Source organism: Perca fluviatilis, chromosome 12 (genome assembly GCF_010015445.1).
Source record: "Perca fluviatilis chromosome 12, GENO_Pfluv_1.0, whole genome shotgun sequence".
Classification (NCBI taxonomy): domain Eukaryota; kingdom Metazoa; phylum Chordata; class Actinopteri; order Perciformes; family Percidae; genus Perca; species Perca fluviatilis.
The window spans coordinates 27,568,175-27,590,125 of record NC_053123.1 but is presented as its reverse complement, the minus strand read 5'-3'; the positions used below and the strand labels follow the sequence as shown (position 1 = coordinate 27,590,125).

General features: G+C 41.5%; 1 protein-coding gene across 1 annotated transcript; it reads right to left on the bottom strand.

Moving 5' to 3' along the window:
- Positions 1–2,536: 2,536 nt before the first annotated feature.
- Positions 2,537–9,048, bottom strand: LOC120569540 (probable 2-ketogluconate reductase). The gene is made up of 7 exons (XM_039817406.1): positions 9,029–9,048; positions 8,468–8,647; positions 7,099–7,480; positions 6,564–6,735; positions 5,996–6,174; positions 5,360–5,456; positions 2,537–5,235 (listed from the first exon to the last, which is right to left on the bottom strand). The coding sequence occupies exons 3-7, from the start codon at positions 7,475–7,477 to the stop codon at positions 5,064–5,066; spliced, it is 999 nt and encodes a 332-aa protein (XP_039673340.1). The 5' UTR covers positions 7,478–7,480; positions 8,468–8,647; positions 9,029–9,048; the 3' UTR covers positions 2,537–5,063.
- Between the last annotated feature and the right edge of the window lie 12,903 nt (positions 9,049–21,951).

The window sequence follows — 21,951 nt, the reverse complement described above, 5'->3', positions numbered from 1 at the left end:
ACAATTGTCTGACAGCTATACTTTTTAAGATGGCAGTTGTTCATCTCCTCAAGGGCCTAACTTTGGGTTCAACATTGGGGGGGGTTGAGATCTCCAACTATTTATGGGAGGTCCCTGGACATGTCTGCATGTATTGAAAAAAGCGACAAAAACATCGGAAAAATTGTGGGGGAAAAAAATTGAAAAAGGTGACCAAAACGTTGAAAGAAGCTTTATTTATTTATTTATAATTATAATAATATAATTTATTTATAATTTTAAAGAGACGAAAACCTCCCAAAAAATTGTCGAAAAAAAAACATCAAAAGGCTACAAATAACTGAAAAAGCGCTAAAAACTTCGAAAAAATAGCAACCTTAAAAAAGACAACAAAAACTCCAGAAGAAGCGACAGAAACGTTGAAAAAATTGTCAAAAAAACCCCTCAGGAAAAGCAACAAAAACTTTTTATTTACTGGGGGGGGGAGAGAGAGAGGTTATAACCACATCTCCTTTCTGTCCAGTGAAAACAACATATCCTCTGGAAGGAACTTGTTTTGGTGGAACATGTGTACGTTCAAAAGTTGTTTAAGTCGTGCAACAGAAAACTCTGATTGGACAGATAGTCTAGCTAGCTGTCTAGATTTATCCTGCAGAGATCTGAGGAGCAGTTAACCATAGTCCTCAGAAATCCACCGGAGTTTAGAATGCCAACACAAAGAAAGCAGAAGGTGATGGACATCCGGCCGAAAATTAGGGGCATCCGGCGGAATTATTTCCAGCAGCACCTGAAGAATCCCTGAAATGAAACGTTGTTGATATAGACTGAAGCTGGAGAGGCCAACAGACTGAAGAAGCTGGCGAGGAAGGCCAGCTCTATGCTTCGGGCTGGAACTGGACAGTCTGGAGTGGGTGGTGAAGAGGAGGATGAACGACGTGAATAAAACCAATTTGGATAATTCTGGTGTATACTGGCTCGCTGCTTTTAATCATACCGTGTCACTTTACCTCGTAACTTGTCACGTCAATTTAACTTGTCACGTCATCTGCAATTGCTCTAGTTCTTTTTTTATTCTACTCTAATACTAGTTGTATATATCACTTATTGTAGTTGTTCTTATTTTATTTGTACTTCCCTATTCATTTGTACTTATTTCTGTCTTTGTGCTGCTGCAACACCTGACTTTCCACCCGGTGGATCAATGTATGCTTATCTTATCTTACCATACTAATCGCTGTCTACACACTCTGGACTCTGCTTTTGTTACTTTCTTGTTGTGACCTTATGATGCTTGCAGTGGATTGCATCTTTGCAGTTTCTTTTTGCCTCACCCGCTCTGTCAACTTCATGATTAATTACCTTGAAGCTTAATATTCCCCTTGGGAGTGACATGAATAACCAACGGCTCTGTAACAATCAACAGCATTGTTAATGCTTTCAAAAGTGCGTTAATTAAAATTACCAGGAGACCTGAAGAAATTCTGTCAACATAATCTGGATTTCACAATATAATTAAATGTATTTAATTTCATTTTTAGTGTTTCTTGTTCTTTTAAATCTCAACCACCAATCATTTTTAATTCTTTGTGAACATTATTATTTTCTCACTTCTGAGGAGAAAAGGCGCAAAGAGGAGCTTGCAGTGTCAGAAGAGATGCAGAAAAACATGCTCAACTCTTTAAAAAATCATCAACATCAACATCTTTCTTGCATCTAAATGAATTCATAAATACTGTGTTAACATCTTTTTTTGCCTTTTGTCAGATCAATAAAAAGAAGAAAAGAAGTCTGTTCCTACACCATTGATAACAGAGTGAGTGGAGTTAGGGTGTGAATTAATAGACTAAAAGTGAGGTCATATAAGACTAGAAGTCTCATTTTTAAAACAAGAATTCTTTAGTTTCCTTTTGCAAATGAGACATGGCTTCTAGCTTTTCTTTATTCAAAGAAATGAGGAGAATTTCTGATCCACTAACTGTACTTTCTTGTGTGCGCTCATGCTTTAATAAAATCTAGTATTCCTCCTCCTCATTTGGATAATAATACAGAGTTAGCTGTTCTCACAAAAAAAACATCTCTTGCAGAAGAACTTGGGCTTTGAGGCGAAAAAAATCTTGATATGCTTTCATCTACTGTGGTTGAACGTGCAAAAATAGAAGTGGAACATGAGGATGGGCTGCCGACAAAGCCATGAACAAATAAAAGCATCCAGTATAGCCTGAGAGAAAACAGGAAGAGAGGGATTGATGACTGTTTGTGGTTCAGGCAGTTTCTATCTGTGACTCACTGAAAACACTGAGAGCGTATCAATTCCCACCAGATTCCAACATTTCTGATGTGTAGGTTCTTATTATTTCAGCCTTTTAAAAAAAAAAAAAAAAAGAAAAGTTTAAATTATGTAAGAAAGGACACAAGAGTCACACTTGAAGCACCGTTCATTAAGCTTTGCCTTGCACACTCATCCTCCCACTCATCCACCCACCCACTCACACACACACACACACACACACACAGATACCAGCATAATGTCTACTTATTTATACCAAATATGTTTCACTTTATCTGAGAGAAATACATTTCATTTGGATAATCAACATTTTGGATGGTAGGACACTGATTCAAATATATATGATGGAGTCTAATGTGAAAGGGGTGCTCAGTGTGCCAAAATCAATATGTTAGCTGAGGTGATGAAGTTGCCAATATAAACTAGAACAGGAGCAACTCATCAAACTTGCTGTGATCAGTGGATTCTCTTGCAAGGGCACATTAGCCTGCGTCTGCATAAATCTTTTACATTGAGTTCAACAAATGTTGATGCGTTGAATGCAAACTGCTCCACAAAAGAGGCTCGCAGACAGCTGTGGGAGTAGAGTTGATGGGAAACACATCTCCTGAATTAATTGTGTGGACATACTTCCCAGTTTGCCACTGACACATTTACCGTTACCATTGTGACTGACAAGTGGTACGTTCGGCGTGTTCCTGGCTAGCTAGCGTGTTAGCCAGCCTTAGTTAGATTGATTAGTTTAGCAACCAGCCATGTAGTAACTATGGGCCTCATTCACCAACATCTTCCTAAGTTTCTTCTCAAATTTGTTCGTCACAAATGTCCGAAGAGAGATCTACGTCAGATTAATGAGGGTGTTATTAAACCGCAGAATTGTTCGTACTTGTGTTCTCATTTTGGTGAACGCCATTGTCCTCCTAAATTGAAAGTGCGTGCCAGTTGATCTTTAGCGCTTAAACCCAAAAGATAATCTTGAAAAAAAAATAAAACATGCCTACTTTGGGTCTATAAGTAGAGTGAAAAATCATAAATTATTGGCTAGTTAGCTTAGCTAGCTTTATTGTTGTATATTATACAATACAGGATTGCCCAATGAAATGCAGGTGTAGCCCCCTCCACGCTGCAAACACAGTTGTGTATGTGTTTTGTATTCATATACACATGGAAAATATGTGCAATATCAACGTAACATGCAATCACAGTTTGTCATTTTAATTAGAGACCATGAGTGGGGAGCAGAGTGCAACAGTTCGACAGAGAGAGTCTGACTGTAATGAAATATGAAGCCGTATTAAACAAATAACCAGTTACAAGACTGTAATGCATGGGGAATTGGACATTCCAAACTGAAGAATAAATTGTAGAAACAAGCCACATTTAGACTGGATTTATTTCTCTAGGTGATAGTGGGGTGATTTTAATATTTACAAATGTCTTTGCCAATCTGACGGAAACATGCTGACACCAACATTCAGGCCTATTTCAGAACAGGGGAAAATTAAAGCGGTCAGGAGAGCAAGACCCGGTAAATGCTCATCCAATGTGCTGTTATATTGTCCGCTACATGTAGATGCTGGCAGGATGTCCATGTCTATTACAGACCATATTTTCACCCGAACAATGAGTTAAATTACAGAGGGGCGCAGAGAACATTTCATTCTCCACTTCCCACCTTTAATGTTAATGCCACTGGAATGGGGCTATGGAATAAAAATAGAGCACCGTCCACCATGTTCAGATGCAAATAATATACCTTTATATGAGCAAAGCCTTTTTAGCGATTTAATATGTAAAATGATTAGACTGCCAAGAAAATGAAACGATCATAAGATCTCAAGGACATTTCTAGTTTTCAGTGAGGTCACATCTGTAATAGGCTAATGTAGTTCTCACCTTCACAGTTTATAGGAGCAGCCTTGAGGGAAAAGGCCAGCCCGAGTCAGCCGAGCTGTGGACTTCAGGGAGGCCTGTGTGGGCCGCCTGCTGAAAGGGTGCCCTTCATTTCTAGACAGCATGCCCTTTTTAAAATACAATCACAGATAGAGAGTGAGTGGCAGCCTCACTGTTGTCTGTCCCCGTCCCACTCACTCACAAACGTGGCCTCAAGGGTCTCATTTGCGCACACTCGTGCTCATGAGTCACACGCGGGGGTTAAATTTAAGCAACAAAAGCACTTTAGGTAAGGTTAGGGGAAGAGTATAGTTTCAGTTAAATGATAATTCATCTAAATACTTGACAAATGTATTCTATAAGGGTAACAACAAGACTAGCTGGCTATCCAGCCATGCCATTGTCCCCAAATCAACATCAAGATCTTCACGAACAAATGACGTGCCATGTGTCGGTCGGAGCCTGAAGTAGCGAGTTTGAACAGCTATTGGGGATGTGAGGCAGACGCTTATGCGACAGCAGCATATGTCTTGATCTCATCTTTTTCATCTTCTATTCGATTTAATTCTGCAGGTGCAGCGCATTCATTTAGAACGGTGAACAGACAGTTTCACTGGAAGTACTTAGTAGGTGTCTGTTACCATGTCTAAATGAATGCCCTGTGGCCAAAATTATTATTTTCTAAGTTATTTTAACTTTGTTTCAAGTGTTTTTAAAATAATGCATATAAATCTGTATAAACTGCTATTATTTTTTAAAAGTGTGTTGTGAAAGACACTATGGTATAATACACTTTTGCACTTTCACACTGACTGTTGCCATTGCTTATGTTTACATGTCATTGCTAAGATATCTTATGTAAAAGAATGAGGCCATTAGTTCTGAACAACCACTGCAGAAAGATTTAACATTGATTGTGTAACTGCAGCTTGACTTCATTTGGAACAGGTAAGCCTTTCACTGCAGCCAGGGCATTTTCTACCATCTTCTCCACAATCCTTCTTGCTGTATTGTAGGTACTGATACCGATGTGGGGGGTGATCAGCACATTAGGTAGGCCGAGGAGGGGATGGTCCCTGCACAAGATGAAGCAGAGAGGCTGAGTAATACGTTATTAGTTGTTACAGTAGTGAATCATTCTAGCTTTAGAACATATGTGGGTTTTGATTGGTCTGAGAGTGTATTTTCAGTGTAAAGGACCTTGGTAAAGGTTCAGGATGAGTCACATCTAATGCTGCTGCACGAATTGATCCCGACTGGAGAGCCTTAACTAAGGCATCCTGGTCCACAACTTGGCCTGAGAAAATGAAAAGAGAATTTTTATTAACTTGAACCAGTAATTTACAGTTACAGTGTGGGCAGGGGCGATTACAGACTTTTTAAGTGAGGTGGCACAGGGAGGACCAACAATCAGTCATGGGGGGGGGGCATTTTATCAGCACAGAAAAAATGCTTAGAAATATAGTAAATATTGGATAGGATAGAGCATAATGTAATTCAAGTAAATATTGAATAGGATAGAGCATAATGTAATTCTGCTAAATAAAACATCACATTCATTATTAGTTTCACTTGTTTTCATTTTGAACAAATTGTATATCAGAATACACACATTTTCTGCTACTTTAAATCGTTCCATGGTATCAGAATTTTGGATAGTCATCATGGAAATTGGTCATGTGACAAGGGCTGGGAAAATTGGCATAACAGGCAGCCAAGTGATACTGTGATCCCATGGAAATCACAACAGCACTCTAACCCAATGGATGGGGGAGGGGCAATCATATTTCACACTTCTAGCCCGGCCCCTGAGTGTAGGAAACACATTGTTCCCACCTCTGCTGATGTTGACCAGTGTTGCTGTGGGTTTCATGAGGGATAGCTCTCTGTGGCCGACGAGACCCGTTGTGTCCGAGGTCAGTTTGACAGCTATCACCACAAAGTCCGACTGCCTCAGCAGGTCGTCCAGGCTCTCGCAGTAGCTCGCTCTAACTGCCTGCTCATCCTCCACATTTCTGAATAGAAGAATTAATGAATAAACGTTTTCAGACTCATACACTAACAGTGTATCCAGTTTTTCAAGGGAGGATATGTTGTGTTTTTTAAAGAATGGTAGCAATCAGCTTCTTTTGAAAAAAGAAACATTGCTAAAGTTGGTACAGTTTACCTTTTACCCTGCAAGAAAAATGCTACCTTGTTAAGCATTAGCTTGTTGTTGTCATTGATGAACAACGTGTTTGATTTCCTGCATAGTCCTAGAGAAACCTCATTATCAATACTGCAGTCATTGGTTATTTCTGCAAAATATACAACATAAAACATCCTGAATTTGTTTTACATGGCTATTAAAAAATAAATTCATCAGTGATGTAAAACGCAAACATTTTGAGGTTGTTGATTGTACCTTCTGGTCCTGTTGTGATACAGGATCTTCATTTCAAATCCGTTGCTTCTTTGGGCAATTTTGTAACCAATCTCTCCCATTCCAATGATCCCTAGAGTCGACCCTGTGACTTCAACTCCCATCAGACTTTGTGGTATGTGCATTGTCTTTGGGTCAATAGCTATTTGATGACCTTTGAAAAAAACAAAAAGTTGGACAAGTTTTGGACAAAAACAATAATAATATATATACAGGTATATATATACAGGTATATATATATATTAAGTCTATACACTGTATATCCACATATATGTGTTTGGGTGTTTTTATAAAAAAACGCCAATAATTGCAGATTTACAAATGATCTTTCAAGGTTTTGGAAGCTGATAATATGCTAAAAGAATGACCAAATAATCTGCGTATCCATCTAAAAATTGCAGGCAAATTAGGATTAATTTCCTACTCAGAGGCAATAAATACAAGCCCTGATCAGCGAGTTTTCCTGTAAACTGGAGGACACACAGATTGTGTTGCATTGGTTAACCTTTGATCTCACCGTCAAGGATCTTGCGAGCTGATGCCAGAAGCAGACCCATGGTCAAATCTGCAGTAGAGTCGCTGACTACGCCTGGCGTGTTGGCCACCTTTGCCCCGAGACTGTTAATGAACGGCACGTCAAGGTGGTCGATGCCAACTCCTCCGCTGACAACCACTTTGAGGGAAGGAAGCAGGCCAAGCAACAAAGGCTCGGCTGCAGGACAATACTTCCACATGAACAGGACCTGGATTTTGGGGCCGTGAAGCACTGGGTCTTCTAGAAGCTCTCTGTAGCAGATGATTCGGAAGTGTTGTTTCAGTATGTCAGCTAGCTCTTCAAGGTAACCGTGCTCGCCCCCCACCTCTGAGACCAACGCCCATGTTTTTTCCTCCGCCATCACCTGGTGTGACATAAGACATAAAAGTACTTTGTCATATTATTTGTTCAAATAGCACACTTCCAATTAGCTGCTAGTGTAACCTTAAAGGAACACGCCGACTTATTGGGACTTTAGCTTATTCACAGTAACCCCCAGAGTTAGACAAGTCGATACATACCCTTCTCATCTCCATGCGTGTTGTAACTCTGTCTGACGCCCCCAGCGCTAGCTAAGCCTAGCACAGATCTTAATTTACATGTTGTGATTTGTATAGTCACAGGGTGTACAAATAACAAGGTCACATGAGACACAGCCGTCTTCTAACCGTATACAAACTGGGGACTATATTCTCAGAAAGGCGAAGCACTGCAACTTCTGCTACTTGGGCTGAGTGATTTGCTAGCAGCACCTGAAGCCCTGTGGTGAGGAGCAGAGAGTTCGCTCAGAGTTGGAGTAATAGAGTCAACAATTACTAGATGGTAAAAGCATACTGACCTTGTTATTTGTACACCCTGTGACTATACAAATCACAACATGTAAATAGGAACATGTTGGCGTTATTTTTTCAGTTATTCGGAGCAGTAGGCTAGTTGGAACCAGTTACCTCCAGGATCTGTGCTAGGCTTAGCTAGCGCTGGGGGCGTCAGACAGAGTTACAGCACGCACAGAGATGAGAAGGGTATGTATCGACTTGTCTTACTCTGGGGGTTACTTTGAATAAGCTAAAGTCCCAATAAGTCAGCGTGTTCCTTTAAGTGACTTAGTGTACAGTAGGTAAGCTGGACATGCAACAATGTAAAATGTGTCAACGAGCAAGCATTTCCAACGAAAAATTAATATTTCCTTGGGTTGAAATAAAGCTCTTATTTAAAGGGGTTAAAAAAACAATTTAGCCTCTGATTAATACCAAATTGCTAAATTCTCTCCATGAAACTTCCTTTAAAATGGTTAGGAAATTACATTAAAGTGTGTTTTTATTCAGAGTTAGTTTTAATGAGGGAGACTCACCTTTTTAACCCGAGCTCTGGTTTCAACCCTTCTGTCTCCTCAGAGTGATCCGGTAGGAGCTGAGGGCTTGGGGGTGTTTTAAAAACCTTTGACCAGTGTTGTGTTGTCATTTTCCTCGGGTGAAGTTGCAGATTAAACGTGGTAACCTAATGTGAAAACCAAACCCTGGGCTTTCTTCACCTTGTGGCGTAAAGAGGTGACAGGGGAAGGAATGTTGTGCTTGGTTTATAATTTACAAATAATAAATGACAGGCATTGAAACTTGCTATGTGCTGAAAACCTTTCCAACTAACGACATTGTTGTTGAAAGGTGCACATTTAAATTAGCTCGCCTTACAAATTAACTTAAAATAAAAGCAAGTAAAGCAAAACAAGACCAGAGACATCATTTCATGCTGACTCATTGCTTTTAGATTTTTTAAAGGCTGGTCTGTTACTGGATTTTCTGGTTATCATCACGGGTAGTTTAGAGATTTTGCCACTGTTTGGTCTTTACATTTCTGTGCATTGATTAGCTAGCCTGGCTTTGTCAAAAAAAAGAAGAAATAATAATCAACATACCCGCATCTCCAAAGCGCCCTTTGGTTTTTGTGCAGATTAAACTAACAAGATATAGTGTGTTAATAAGTGAGCTCAAGAGGTGCTGGTAGACACATTTTCTTTAACCTTTGGACAGAGTCAGGTTAGGTGCAATGCCCATCTATACTTTTCTAGCTAGATGTTAGTTCCAGAGATAATTTTTTTTGCTTCTTTGAGTTCATTAATCTCCAATATCCCCCGTTTCAATAATTCCCAGAGTATATCCTGTGACATCCACTCCCATCAGGCTTTGTGGTATGTGGATGGGTTTAGGGTCCCCAGCTATTTAATGAGCTGTGAAGGAAAAGGACTTAAAAGTCTTAAATGTTTTGTTTTCTTATTTATTTGTGACTCCCATTATTTTCATAAATAAAAACTGTGTTGCTGCTGCAAAGCTTTGTAATGCTAACACATAATTCACTGTTTCTCTTGGTGTGTACTGCATCTGGAGGCTATAACGTGCCATAGCCATAATTAAACACATCTTAACCACTGTAGAGGCATGGTTCTATGTATGCCAATGCTGGTCTGTGAGTCGCACCGTCCACCACTTTGTGTGCATTCGTGGTTCCCAGAGGTTGAATCTTACAGACTCATTTTCCCAAGGCTCCACTATGAAGCTCACGTTTGGTTCAGAGTGCAATGTCTTGCTGGATGTATTGCCATGCAATTTGACATTCATGCCAGCCAAGCAAAGTGAGCAGGGAATGTTCAGCTCCAGGGTAGCAGCTACACATGGAACATGGCCTAGATTTTAGGGGCCATGCATCTGTGTGTGTGTGTGTGTGTGTGTGTGTGTGTGTGGGTGGGTGTGGTATGGTATGCTGTCGTTTCATTATGTCAGTTACCTTATCAAGGATGGTTTGTCCTTTCCCATCACCCTGAGGCACGGAACACAAAGATAAACACATTAGAACTACACAAACACTGTGTGGCTTGTCAATGTCATGAAGACGGCAGAGATGGAGTAAACACAACAATAATCTAAAGCTATTTGATGGGCTTCTACGACACAACAACATGGTATGCTCGATGATATTCATCTTAGCTGGTTCAAAAAGCTGCCCTCTACCATATGTTGTTAGATATTTAAAGCTGTGTGCATTCCTATGTTGTGTGTGAATGTGGAGGACTGATGGAATAACACTGAGTCATACAGCACAGCTCTACACATATGGTGTCACAGTATTGCATCATAGAGAGTTTTTTTTTTACACCAGTTTCCAAGATGCCTAAGTCACTCAAATCACCTCTCATTAATCACACAGATATTACAACATGATTATGAATAAAACCAGTAAGACATTAAACCTGCTTAGCATTTAAATGAAAACGGCAGCAAATGAGGTTCATAAAAGTGCATGCAAACTTAATAATAGTTAAAATGAATTAATTTCACTGTTTCATAATCCCATGACATTAACCAAAACGTATCTGCTCCTCCCTCCATCCTGTTATTCCTCCTCCACACCTGTCTGCTGTTCCTCTGCACCTTCTCTCATCTCACTCCATAGTTTCCCAAACTCCCACTCCCTCTCCAATATTTCAACTCATTCGCTCTTCACTCATCCGGCGTCAGATACTTTCAAAATGTCCCAGCTCCAGTGGTAGTTTCACGTTTTAGGCCGCTTGAATTGTGCATTCAAGTTTATCCCTCGTGTGTTTGATTTGCTTCTAACCGGATTCTCTGTGCCACAGGATCTCTGACTGCCTGCGTGCCTGCACAATCAGCTGCTTTGCCACGCTCTCATCCGGCCATCTCCATTACCTCTGTCTCCAAAAGCCAGATTCTCACCCCACATCCATCCTTATTCTCTGCAACCAATCAATAAACCTTCCTTTATCATTCCAGACTAACATACTTGTCTCCCCAAGTTGATTATAACCCATCTGATCTGTATTCAAGTCCTTGCATCAGGAACATTACAGGTAGGCTCAAATATAAACAAACACAACCCTAAATAATCCATTCAGTTATTGATTTGACTTAGAAAGTAGCTTGTGCTTTCATCTACACAGAGCAGTGGAGCTTGTTGGTCATGATTCCTTTCATGTTTAACTCCTAATTCTTTCTCAGTATGGTTTTCCTCTATTTATTATGCAGCTCTTTTGATAACGGCAAGTGTTGCTGACGGGGGGGACATTTCCATATCCCTCCCAGTTATATTAGAAGAGAAAATATGACTGCACGGTTCACTAATGGTCTTGTCTTGAATCTGCAGACATACTGTAAATTTGGACCATAAAATCTAAAGACTCCATTTGCCATTCCCTGCTGCTAAAGCCCTGCTGAGCTGACGCAGTTTTTCATTTTCACTAATGAAAAGTAAAAGGAATGAGGTGCCGTATGGATTTTAAATTCAAGCAGAATTGCAAAACCGTGAACAGATTTATAAAGTTAGGTAAAAAAAAATAAAAAATTGGCTTTTGTAAATCACCACTTATTAAAAACGGTTAATTGAATGCATTACTTTAGAACTACTATGTCAAAACACTATGTTATAGGGATGATTCATAATTATATAATGTATCCTTATGATTCAAAAGTAATTGTCAAAAGCAAGAGGTATTTAAGCTCTTACGGGGCTTTCACACCTGAAAGTCCGAACCAAGGTCCAGACCAAGGTTCATGTTTTTGTTACATTGTATACATTTGATCTGGTAAGTTTTGGTTTCACACTGCAGTTATGCAAGCGCACTAGAGAACTATATGTGACAAAACTACATCCTTTCTTCATCACATACGTGCGCTGCGTCTCCTGACAGTTGTAATTGATTGGTTTGTAGACGGGCTTCGCCGTCCTCTTGTATTGAGTTTTTTGCAGCTCTTTTTGATTTGCTGCGTTATTGAGAAGCAAGACACGGGAACTTTACTTGGGGTTTGAGGAGCTGCAGCATTTATTAGGAGACAAACTGAAACCTACGCTGTGAATTTACTACCACTTAACAAGTAAACTGCTGATTTATTCTCTGCTGTGATAGCCGACAGCTGTCTGCTCTGAGCACATTCACCGTCACACTCTCTCATGTGGCCTTACACACAAAGCACTGACCTATTCCTTAAAGGAGCTTCCCTGGTCTTATAACAATGATAGCCTGCCTGAGCTTCCTGTATTTGGTCCAAACGTCCGAACCATCCAAAAAATGCTTTCACACTAGAAACGAATCGGACAATGGTTCAGCTTGATCCGGACTGAGACTACCTCTTTTGGTCAGACCAAATTTTGGCTGTTTGATCCAGACCGTGGTCCGGATTAGGTTTCACACCTGTAAGTTTGGTTTTGATCAAACTGAAAAGTCCGAAAGTCCGGACCAAAAAAAGCCCCTTTAGTCTATTTTACTCTAATCATGAAATATTGCAGAAATTACAGTACCTCTTATTTTGTGCCAATCATGTTCACAGAATAAAGCTCTAATGTATTTAGGGTATTCATTAGGACAGCAGGGCACATAATAGATTGTTTGTACCAAGCTCTTTATCATGCTTTATCAAGTCAGAAAATGATTTCAGTTCGACATGCAAGAACTTTAAATGAATAAGAAAAAAGAAAGCAACGTAAAAAGTTCCATCAAACAAAAAGCAGGTGAAAATTCAATTTGTGGTGTTTGATCACCGTTCTTATTGCCAATATTCACTGATTATTAAAGACTAAACTAAAATGTTACTTGGAGAGCGCAGTCCTCCACTAAGGCCATGCCCTATACTGTATCTCGCAATGTTAATGAAAGTGAAAAAAAAGAATTCTGTATCCGCCCTGTGATTTTGTGTTCTTCCTTGGCCAAAGTTACTCCCTTCCACCAACCTCATTGGCGGAGATAATAACAGGTTAATTTATACGTATGAGCTATAGTGGTAATGATTTCCCTCGGTATACAGTATGTCTACGTGTTATCACGCAACCGAAGGTCCACATTATGGTCACCTGATGACATATGACAACAACATATGACTTTTTTTTCTGATGTGCCACTGCAATGACGAGTCTAGAAATCAATATTTTATATTAACAATGGATTACAAGATGAGTCATATGTAAGATGAAACTCCCTAATGCCTACCATACACTAGAAGACTTTGAACAGACTTTGAAAAGACTTAAGTCTGACACCATCTCACATTCATTCACAAAGTCATTTGGTGTAAGGTCGGCATAAGCACCACATATGATCTTTTAGCTTATGGTTTTAGTTATCTAGCAGCCAGAAATGTCAACCTCAACGTGGTGCAACAGAAAGAGTCAGGAGATCACCAAAGTGAGTAAGATTTCTGCCATGGGGACCATGATTTCTGTACGAAAGTTAAAGGTAATCCATCAAGTTGTTGTTGAAGTTTTTCAGTCTGGGCCAAAGTGGTGGAGCGACCAACCATCAGACAGACATTGATGTACCTAGAGATTTAGAACATCAGCATAGCTCATATTAGGCTTTTGAGTCAACAACAAATGGTGTTTTTGTCTTTGCTGTGAGGACAGGTAGGATCTTTGAGCTCGGATTCTCTTTAGCAAACTTGCTTACAGTTTGCATGCGTAACAAGAAGTCACTGAATTATAAAAAAAAAGGATGGAACCAGAATAAGCAGTTTGAAACAGAATCAGTGATGTAAAGATGTTAACTGTGCAGTAAGAACCAGAGCAGTGGAAATTCACACCTTTGAAGAATCGCTGAAAAGTAAAATCTGATCTTCAAAAACAAATAAAAGACAAAAGATCAGGTACAAGTGGAGCGGAAAATTCGAATAAACAAACTGCTACTTGATTTGAAATTTTTTTTGCCTTTAAGTTGAGTGTACTCTTGTTGTTATTGCAGCGGGGGAACTCGTGTCTCAAAGTTGAACCAGCTTGAATTGTTTTACAGTGTACCTTTCAGGAGCCCAGAAGAACACTATCAAAGTGCTTTGCACCGTCTTTATTCTACCTTGCATTGCTTCTGCTGAAAAAAAAGCTGTGGAGGTAAAATCCCACTGGAAACGGCAAGGTTTAGTCATTCTTTATTCAACTGGCGTCACACCTTTGTAAAAGAATTAAAAGGAATCAACAGGAGGAATTCCTCTGTAGAGACATTTACCTGAGATTTGTAGGTAATATTTGGTATAAAGGCAAATCAAAGTTACAGGTTCAATACCGTGTGCACACAGAGACTCTGGGGATTCATTGCTCCCATATCAGTTTGTAAAACTTTGATAACATTGGAAGAAGAAAAACTGATTGTGTTTAGTCAGGGAATTATTAAAAGGTTTATATTTCTAGACACGATAACAGAAATGTGAAATGTCTCGACAACTACTGGATGGATTGCCATAAAATGTGGTACGGATCGGCATGGTTCCAAGGGCATGAATCCTCATGACTCTGATATCCTGACTTTTTCTCTAATACCACAAACAGATTAAACTGTTCCCTTCCCATCCAGTAAAATACTGTATCAATACATCTACTGAATGAATTGGCACCACATATAGTCCAGACATTTATGGTTCCCATTGTCCCCAACGATGTATCATAATTTCACATGGGTGGTTTATACTGATGTCTTGACAACTATTGGATGGATTGCCATGACATTTGGTTCACACATTCATGTCCCCGAAAGGATGAACTGCAATCACATTGGTGATCCCCTGACTTTTCATCCTGCGCTATCATTAGGTCAAAATTTCAATGTATCTACTACTTTGGTTTTTTACTAAACGCCTGCATAAACCAATGATGTTCCCATCAGCCCTCAGCTGCCTGTAAGCAAATGGTAGCATGCTAATCTAAGATGGTGAACATGGGAAATATCACATACTTGCTTAGCATCAGCATGTTAGCATTGCCTTGTAAGCATGCTGAAGTTAGCATTAATCTTAACAGAGCGCCTGGCGTCGTTGTAGACTCCTTGTGATGTATGTATATATATATGTGTGTGTGTGTGTGTATGTGTGTGTTAAAATTGGACTATAGGTGTTTGTTTATGTTTATTTTTGTTTTACTTACTGTATTTTAATAGTAAAATAGAATAACCTAGTTAAATAATATACATTTACATAACTCAATTTGGTTATGCATTCAGTCATACTTTGATCTAATCAGGGGTAAATAGGCTAACAGTAAAAATTGTGGTATAAACTTGGAGCTAATTTCCATCCATCCATCCATCTTCGTCCGCTTATCCGGTGTCGGGTCGCGGGGGGAGCAGCTCCAGAAGGGGACCCCAAACTTCCCTTTCCTGAGCAACATTAACCAGCTCCGACTGGGGGATCCCGAGGCATTCCCAGGCCAGGTTGGAGATATAATCCCTCCACCTGGTCCTGGGTCTTCCCCGAGGCCTCCTCCCAGCTGGACGTGCCTGGAACACCTCCCTAGGGAGGCGCCCCAGGGGGCATCCTTACCAGATGCCCGAACCACCTCAAATGGCTCCTTTCGACGCGAAGGAGCAGCGGCTCTACTCCGAGTTCCTCACGGATGATTGAGCTTCTCACCCTATCTCTAAGGGAGACGCCAGCCACCCTCCTGAGGAAACCCATTTCGGCCGCTTGTACCGTTCTTTCGGTCATGACCCAGCCTTCATGACCATAGGTGAGGGTAGGAACGAAAACTGATCGGTAGATCGAGATCTTTGCCTTCTGGCTCAGCTCTCTTTTCGTCACAACGGTGTGATAAATTGAATGTAATTCCGCACCCGCTTCGCCGATTCGCCAATCAATCTCCCGCTCCATTGTCCCCTCACTCGCGAACAAAACCCCAAGGTACTTGAACTCCTTCACTTGGGGTAAGGACTCATTCCCTACCTGGAGTAGGCACTCCATCGGTTTCCTGCTGAGAACCATGGCCTCAGATTTAGAGGTGCTGATCCTCATCCCAACCACTTCACACTCGGCTGCGAACCAATCCAGTGAGTGCTTAAGGTCGCGGCCGAGTGATGCCATCAGGGACCACATCATCTGCAAAGAGCAGCGATGAGATCCCCCAGCGCACACGAAACAACCCTCCCCACCCCGACTACGCCTTGATATCCTGTCCATAAATATTACAAACAGGATTGGTGACAAAGCGCAGCCCTGGCGGAGGCCAACCCTCACCTGAAACGAGTCCGACTTACTGCCGAGAACCCGGACACAGCTCTCACTTTGGTCGTACAGAGATTGGATGGCCCTGAGAAGAGACCCACTCACCCCATACTCCTGCAGCACCTCCCACAGTATCTCCCGGGGGAAACACATGTAGACCGGTTGGGCATACTCCCAGGCTCCCTCCAGGATCCTTGCGAGAGTGAAGAGCTGGTCCGTTGTTCCACGACCAGGACGGAATCCGCATTGTTCCTCTTCAACCCGAGGTTCGACTATTGGCCGAACCCTCCTTTCCAGCATCTTGGAGTAGACTTTACCAGGGAGGCTGAGAAGTGTGATACCCCTGTAATTGGCACACACCCTCTGGTCCCCCTTTTTAAAAGGGAACCACCACCCCGGTCTGCCACTCCTTTGGCACTGCGCGTTGAAGTCCCCCAGCAGAACAATTGAGTCCCCCACTGGAGCCCCATGCAGGACTCCAGTCAAGGTCTCCAAGAAGGCCGAATACTCCGAACTCTTGTTTGGTGCATATGCACAAACAACAGTCAGAGTTTTCCCCCCACAACCGCACTAGGCGTGGGAAGTTGATATCCCACCACACCCGGCGCCTCACACCCTGGGCAACTCCGGAGAAGAAAAGAGTCCAACCCCTATCCAGGAGTATGGTTCCAGAACCAGACTGTCGCGTAGGTTAAGCCCCACCAGATCTAACCGGTGCCGCGTCCACCTCCCGCACCAGTTCCGGCTCCTTCTCCCACAGAGAGGTGACGTTCCCGCGTCCCCAGAGCCAGCGTCTGCTGCCCGGGTCTGGTCCGTCGAGGCCCCTGACCTTCACTGCCACCCATTTGGCAGTGCACCCGACCCAGCGGTTCCTCCCACAGGTGGTGGGCCCATGGGCTGGAGAGATGGGAGCGCTAGCTTTTCGGGCTGTGCCCGGCCCGGCCGGCGCCGGGGCAAACCCGGCCACCAGCAGTCGCTGACGAGCCCGCCATCTGGGCCTGGCTCCAGACGGGGGCCCCGGGCTTCCTCCGGGCAGGGTCACTCCATCTCTACCTCGTTGTGTCATAGGGTTTTTGAACCATTCTTTGTCTGGCCCCTCACCTGAGACCACTTTGCCTTGGGAGACCCTACCGGGAGCACAAAGCTCCAGACAACACAGCCCTCAGGGTCATAGAGACACACAAACCTCTCCACCACGATAAGGTGATGGTTCCCGGAGAGTTTTTGTTATTGTGAAATTTAATCAATGATTTTGGTCAAGTTTAAAGTCACAGGAGGCAGGCAATTCTTACAACCAACAAGGGTCTACAGAAACATCTTGTTGCTATAAGCAGTTGAGATACATATCTTTTTCCAAAGGATAAAAAGGATTTTTTTTCGTGTGTAGATATGTAGGAGGGCTGTTTAAAGGAGGATTGCTCTGTAGGCGAGCAGGTCGTGAATGGGTGAACAGCATTTCTTCTTTTAGCGCTTTCTTTTTAAAGCATACAGTGTGAAGAGGGAAAAGATCAGTGAGTGCTGCTCTTCACATGCTGGATTTATCTCTTGTGCATCTCATCAGCCCGAGAGTGTGTGCTTGGTGAAAATGCTGAAATACAAAAGGACAGTACTCCTCTATGAGGTCAAGTTGCTAAAATAACATATTTTAATGTGGTTCTGTTTAATTCCCATTTCCTGACCATATACTACACTTATACCCTACACTGTACTTCTTATAACCTTAGCTCTCATTGCTATTTAATAAACAATATACTGTAGGTTTAAATCATTAAGGGATTGCTGCTCGCTTTGGCCAATATTGACCTTGGAATTTGATATTAACACCACATCAGTGCTGTCTATATGGGTCAAATAGAGCCCAGTCTGATGATGAATGAGCATTGGGCTGACCTATAAGGGCTGAGACACTCTGGAGAGGAAGCTAACCTTTCAGCTCATTTACTGTAGCTTTAGGGTGCTTTCACACCTAGTTTTGCATTGCCAGACCTTATTCCACATCGCTGTGGAGTAAAGTCTGGCTACACCACAGATTCATTCTGGGATAGGAGGAAAAAAACGATCTGCATTGTTAGCATTTTGTTAAACCGCCGTTGGACGGTGCTAAGTGGCTCGCTACGGTGGCTCTGCAAATTAGTCTCGGGAAGAAACTTTTTTTGGTTGTCCATTTGCACCCCGCAAAAGAAAACGTCACATACAATATTATATAAAGTTAACTGTTCACACAATACAGTAACGTGAGCTACTTAAATTAGCTGAAGACATGGTTAAACCTCATTTGCTCTTACGAGTGTATCACCCTGTGTTCGTCCACAGCAATCCCCGCCAATTGTTCCCAAAACCTCCCAGTTAGATAGTAAAAGCCACAAAAAATTCTTTGTAAAATCTTTAAAATCATTCACAGAAAGAACCAAGCAGGTCTGCCTTATTGCACGATTCAAATGTTCGTCAAAATTTTTTGCGATTTACCAATTTTAGTGAGTAACATTAGCTTGCTAGCTCTGAGGTTCTTCTAGTTGTTAAGGGGCAAAGTCAGGCTTATAGTAGCTATTTATTTCAATTGATGCAGACTATTTCCCACCTAACCTGTTTGGTAAGCTTTAACTGAACTCTGTTGCATTCGTCCATATAGTTTGATTAAGTGATTATAGCATTAATTCCAATAATTAACTAATGTTAATTACCATCTGTTGATTGTAAAAATGAGTCAAAACAAAGGTGTGTTCAGCTTGTTTTTTGTCTTTCTCCATGTCCCCCATTTTTTTTACAACACGCATCTATTTTTATTGTCCTGCTTTTACCTGTACGTCATTATTTATGACATGGGAGGTCTAGTTGTAACCTTGATAATACATTATTTCTTAGTGAGCTCTTTGTGATGACCAGAGGAAATAAATAACCCAAACTGCACCTTAAAGTGCAGCATGAGAATAAAGATGATGATGGATGGCCGCCATCAGGACCGTTCAATGAATCAACTTGCAGTCCATCTCTTGGTTCATTCATTTGTGAGTGTAAACACAAAATTGATCACTCAAGATTATCATGCAACTGTATTCTTATATATTTCATATTATTTGCCTGCTATTAGTTTAAGCAGACATGTACTGTACGTTTTTAGTTTAGTTGGTGACCGTGTGACTGGGCTCATATGGCGGAGGTTACTCTCTGATCACAGCTGTGTTCTAAATGTACTCTGAGTGAGAATGCTTTTTATGAAAGAGGAGGGACAGAGCTGTGGGTGTCTGCAGAGACTTTGGTTTAACAGAGTGAGAAAAAAAAAAAAAGATCAAAGTGCTCTAATGTGTTTTACAGAGAAATCCAGACTGAATCGATTCGGCTGAACTAAAACGGCGGGCGGTCTTCACACCAAACCACTGGGTTATTCTTTAGGGTCTGTTTATACAGTTTGAGCTGTGAAAGAACAAAAACAACTTGATCCAGAGTGCTGCTTTTATTTCAGCCCGAGTTAAGAGAAGAGATGAACTAAATATCTTGTAGCAATCAATGGGTATCGATCAATCTCCTAAAATGCTTTTATTTCAAGCATAGCATAGACCAAATAGAGAAGTGGTGTGTCGTTAATGTAGAGAAGGGGGTGAAATAGGATACTGCGCTGTATGACGCCGCTTTGATTTCCTCCTGACCGTTCTGAACTCTCAGTGCTGTTTTGGTTAATGAAACAGGAAAAACAAGACAACATGCTTTTAAAGGCTTACGGTTGAAAACCATTTTTGAAAACTGAACCCAGTATTGAATTTGCATATCAAATAAGAATCCTGCTCTATCTCGTTTTGTTGGCAGAAAGGCCAACAGCCAGATGTGTTAGGGTAGTATTTTGCCACATTGAAGCTTGGAGTCAGTAACTGGGACCTGGCCTAACAACCCTGCCTCCGAGAAATGATGTTTATATACTAGTAATTTGTTTTGCCAAGTACATTTTGCAGGGAAATTTAATTGGAGCCTGAATTATATGGCCTTGGTTAAGGTCAGGGAAAGATTGTTATGTTTCAAATTACTGTTGATTTTTTTTATCAATTTAATTAATCCAAAACCATGATCTAGCCATAGGTTATGTGGGTGCCTGATCATAAAATTTTTGTCCGTGCAAATGCAAAACATTGTCAGTGAACATTTTACTGACACAGAGATAAACCTAAAGGTTTTTAGAAAGAAAACCAATTTTTGCACCAAGTAATTTGAACAAAGTAAATTATTGGACAGTTTGTGAAGTTTCTTTCCTTCATTTCCACCCTCTCTCCTCTTTCTCTCATATGTTGTACATTTCTGAAGCAGATTCATAAAGCCTTAAAGCTGCTGTAGGTAAGATTGTGAAGATCCAGGACTTTGCCAACAAATTTGAAAATCGACAACTTCTCAGTCCCTCCCCCCTTTCTGCTGCAGCCCAAACCGTCTCCTAAGCCCCTCCCACACAAGGGAGTTGGACAGAACGTCCGGCCGGCATGTCAGACAACATTTTCAATAACTAAACACTAACACAATGTTTACTCACCAACCGTAAAACGATGCTAACTAGCAGGCTAGCGTTAGCCATTTCAGCATCATATCAGACCGACCACTGTGCAAACGTTACTATCATCTTCACCAACATAGCTTTGTGGACTTTTGACTACAAATAACCAAGAGAAAGATAAATCATTCATGGTAATTATGTTACCTGTCGAGAAGAAATGTGGCTACGTCTGCATCATTCTTCAGATCTTTAAAATCCCGGAGCTCACGCCACCTCTGAAAAGCCACTCCAATATTCACCTTTAGAGTTTAGGGAAACCTTTCTGCAGCTCGAGCGCGGGGAAGGGGGAGGGGAGAGCGCTCTTATATGCGTGTACGTGCCTGAGCAGTGATTGACAGGCAGATAGACCCCCCCTGTGGCCCTGATTGGTGAAAATCAACCGGGAGCGGTGGAATTTTGCCAATCGCACTACAGGCTGTAGGTGGTGCCAGAGGAGCTGGATTTTTTTTATATTACATAATTCATGTAGTACTACTGGATCATAGGGTCAGTTTCAGCAAATATGACAAAGTTAGTTTTATAAGACTTACCTACTGCATCTTTAAGATACATAAGAGCGCAGATTAAAACCTTTTCAACCCACAAAAACATCTCGACTTCACGCCACCTGGACGAATTTATCTAATCGCATCTTTCCATTGAATTTGTACGCAATCACCACCACGTCTAGCCTCACTTTGCCAAAACTACCTCCACAGCGCTGCGGAGGAGGGTCTGGCTAGTCCACACAGCATTCCGGGATGGGAGAAAAACGTGCTCGGGTTTATTGGCATTTCCTTAAACCAATCACAATCTTCTTGAGCGGTGCTACGCGCCAGACGCAATAACGACCTCGGGAAGAAACTTGTTTTGGTGGAACATGTGTACGTTCAAAAGTTGCTTTAGTCGTGCAAAAGAAAACTCAGATTGGACAGATAGTCTAGCTAGCTGTCTGGGTTTCCCCTGCAGAGATCTGAGGAGCAGTTAACCATAGTCCTCAGAAATCAACCAGAGTTTAGAATGCCAACACAAAGAAAGCGGAAGGTGACGGACATCTGGCCGAAAATAAGGGACATCCGACAGATCTTGCAGCGGCACCAGAGCAATAAACCCCTAAATTAATCGTCGTCAATATTGACTACAACACGTCTAAAACTTGCCTCGCATTCTGTCTGAACACATCTTTTGAGACATTTTTCATTATATAGTCAATTATTAAGCAGCCTAGTTCTCTGGAAAGTTTGATCAAAGTCCAGCCAGTTTCAATTTTTCTGTTCTGTCAATGATTTTCTTAAAATGAGTGCAGTGCGGTGGTACAATATGTAATCAAGTCCAAGCTCCAATGGC

What these genes read in the sequence shown, in the direction of transcription:
- LOC120569540 (XM_039817406.1), bottom strand. Translation starts at nt 7,477, where the DNA reads ATGGCGGAGGAAAAAACATGGGCGTTGGTCTCAGAGGTGGGGGGCGAG. An exon ending in TATCACAACAGGACCAGAAG is followed by an intron (nt 6,175 to 6,563) that starts GTACAATCAACA and finishes TCTTCTATTCAG; the next exon opens with AAATGTGGAGGATGAGCAGG. An exon ending in CATCCTGAACCTTTACCAAG is followed by an intron (nt 5,236 to 5,359) that starts GTCCTTTACACT and finishes CATCTTGTGCAG; the next exon opens with GGACCATCCCCTCCTCGGCC.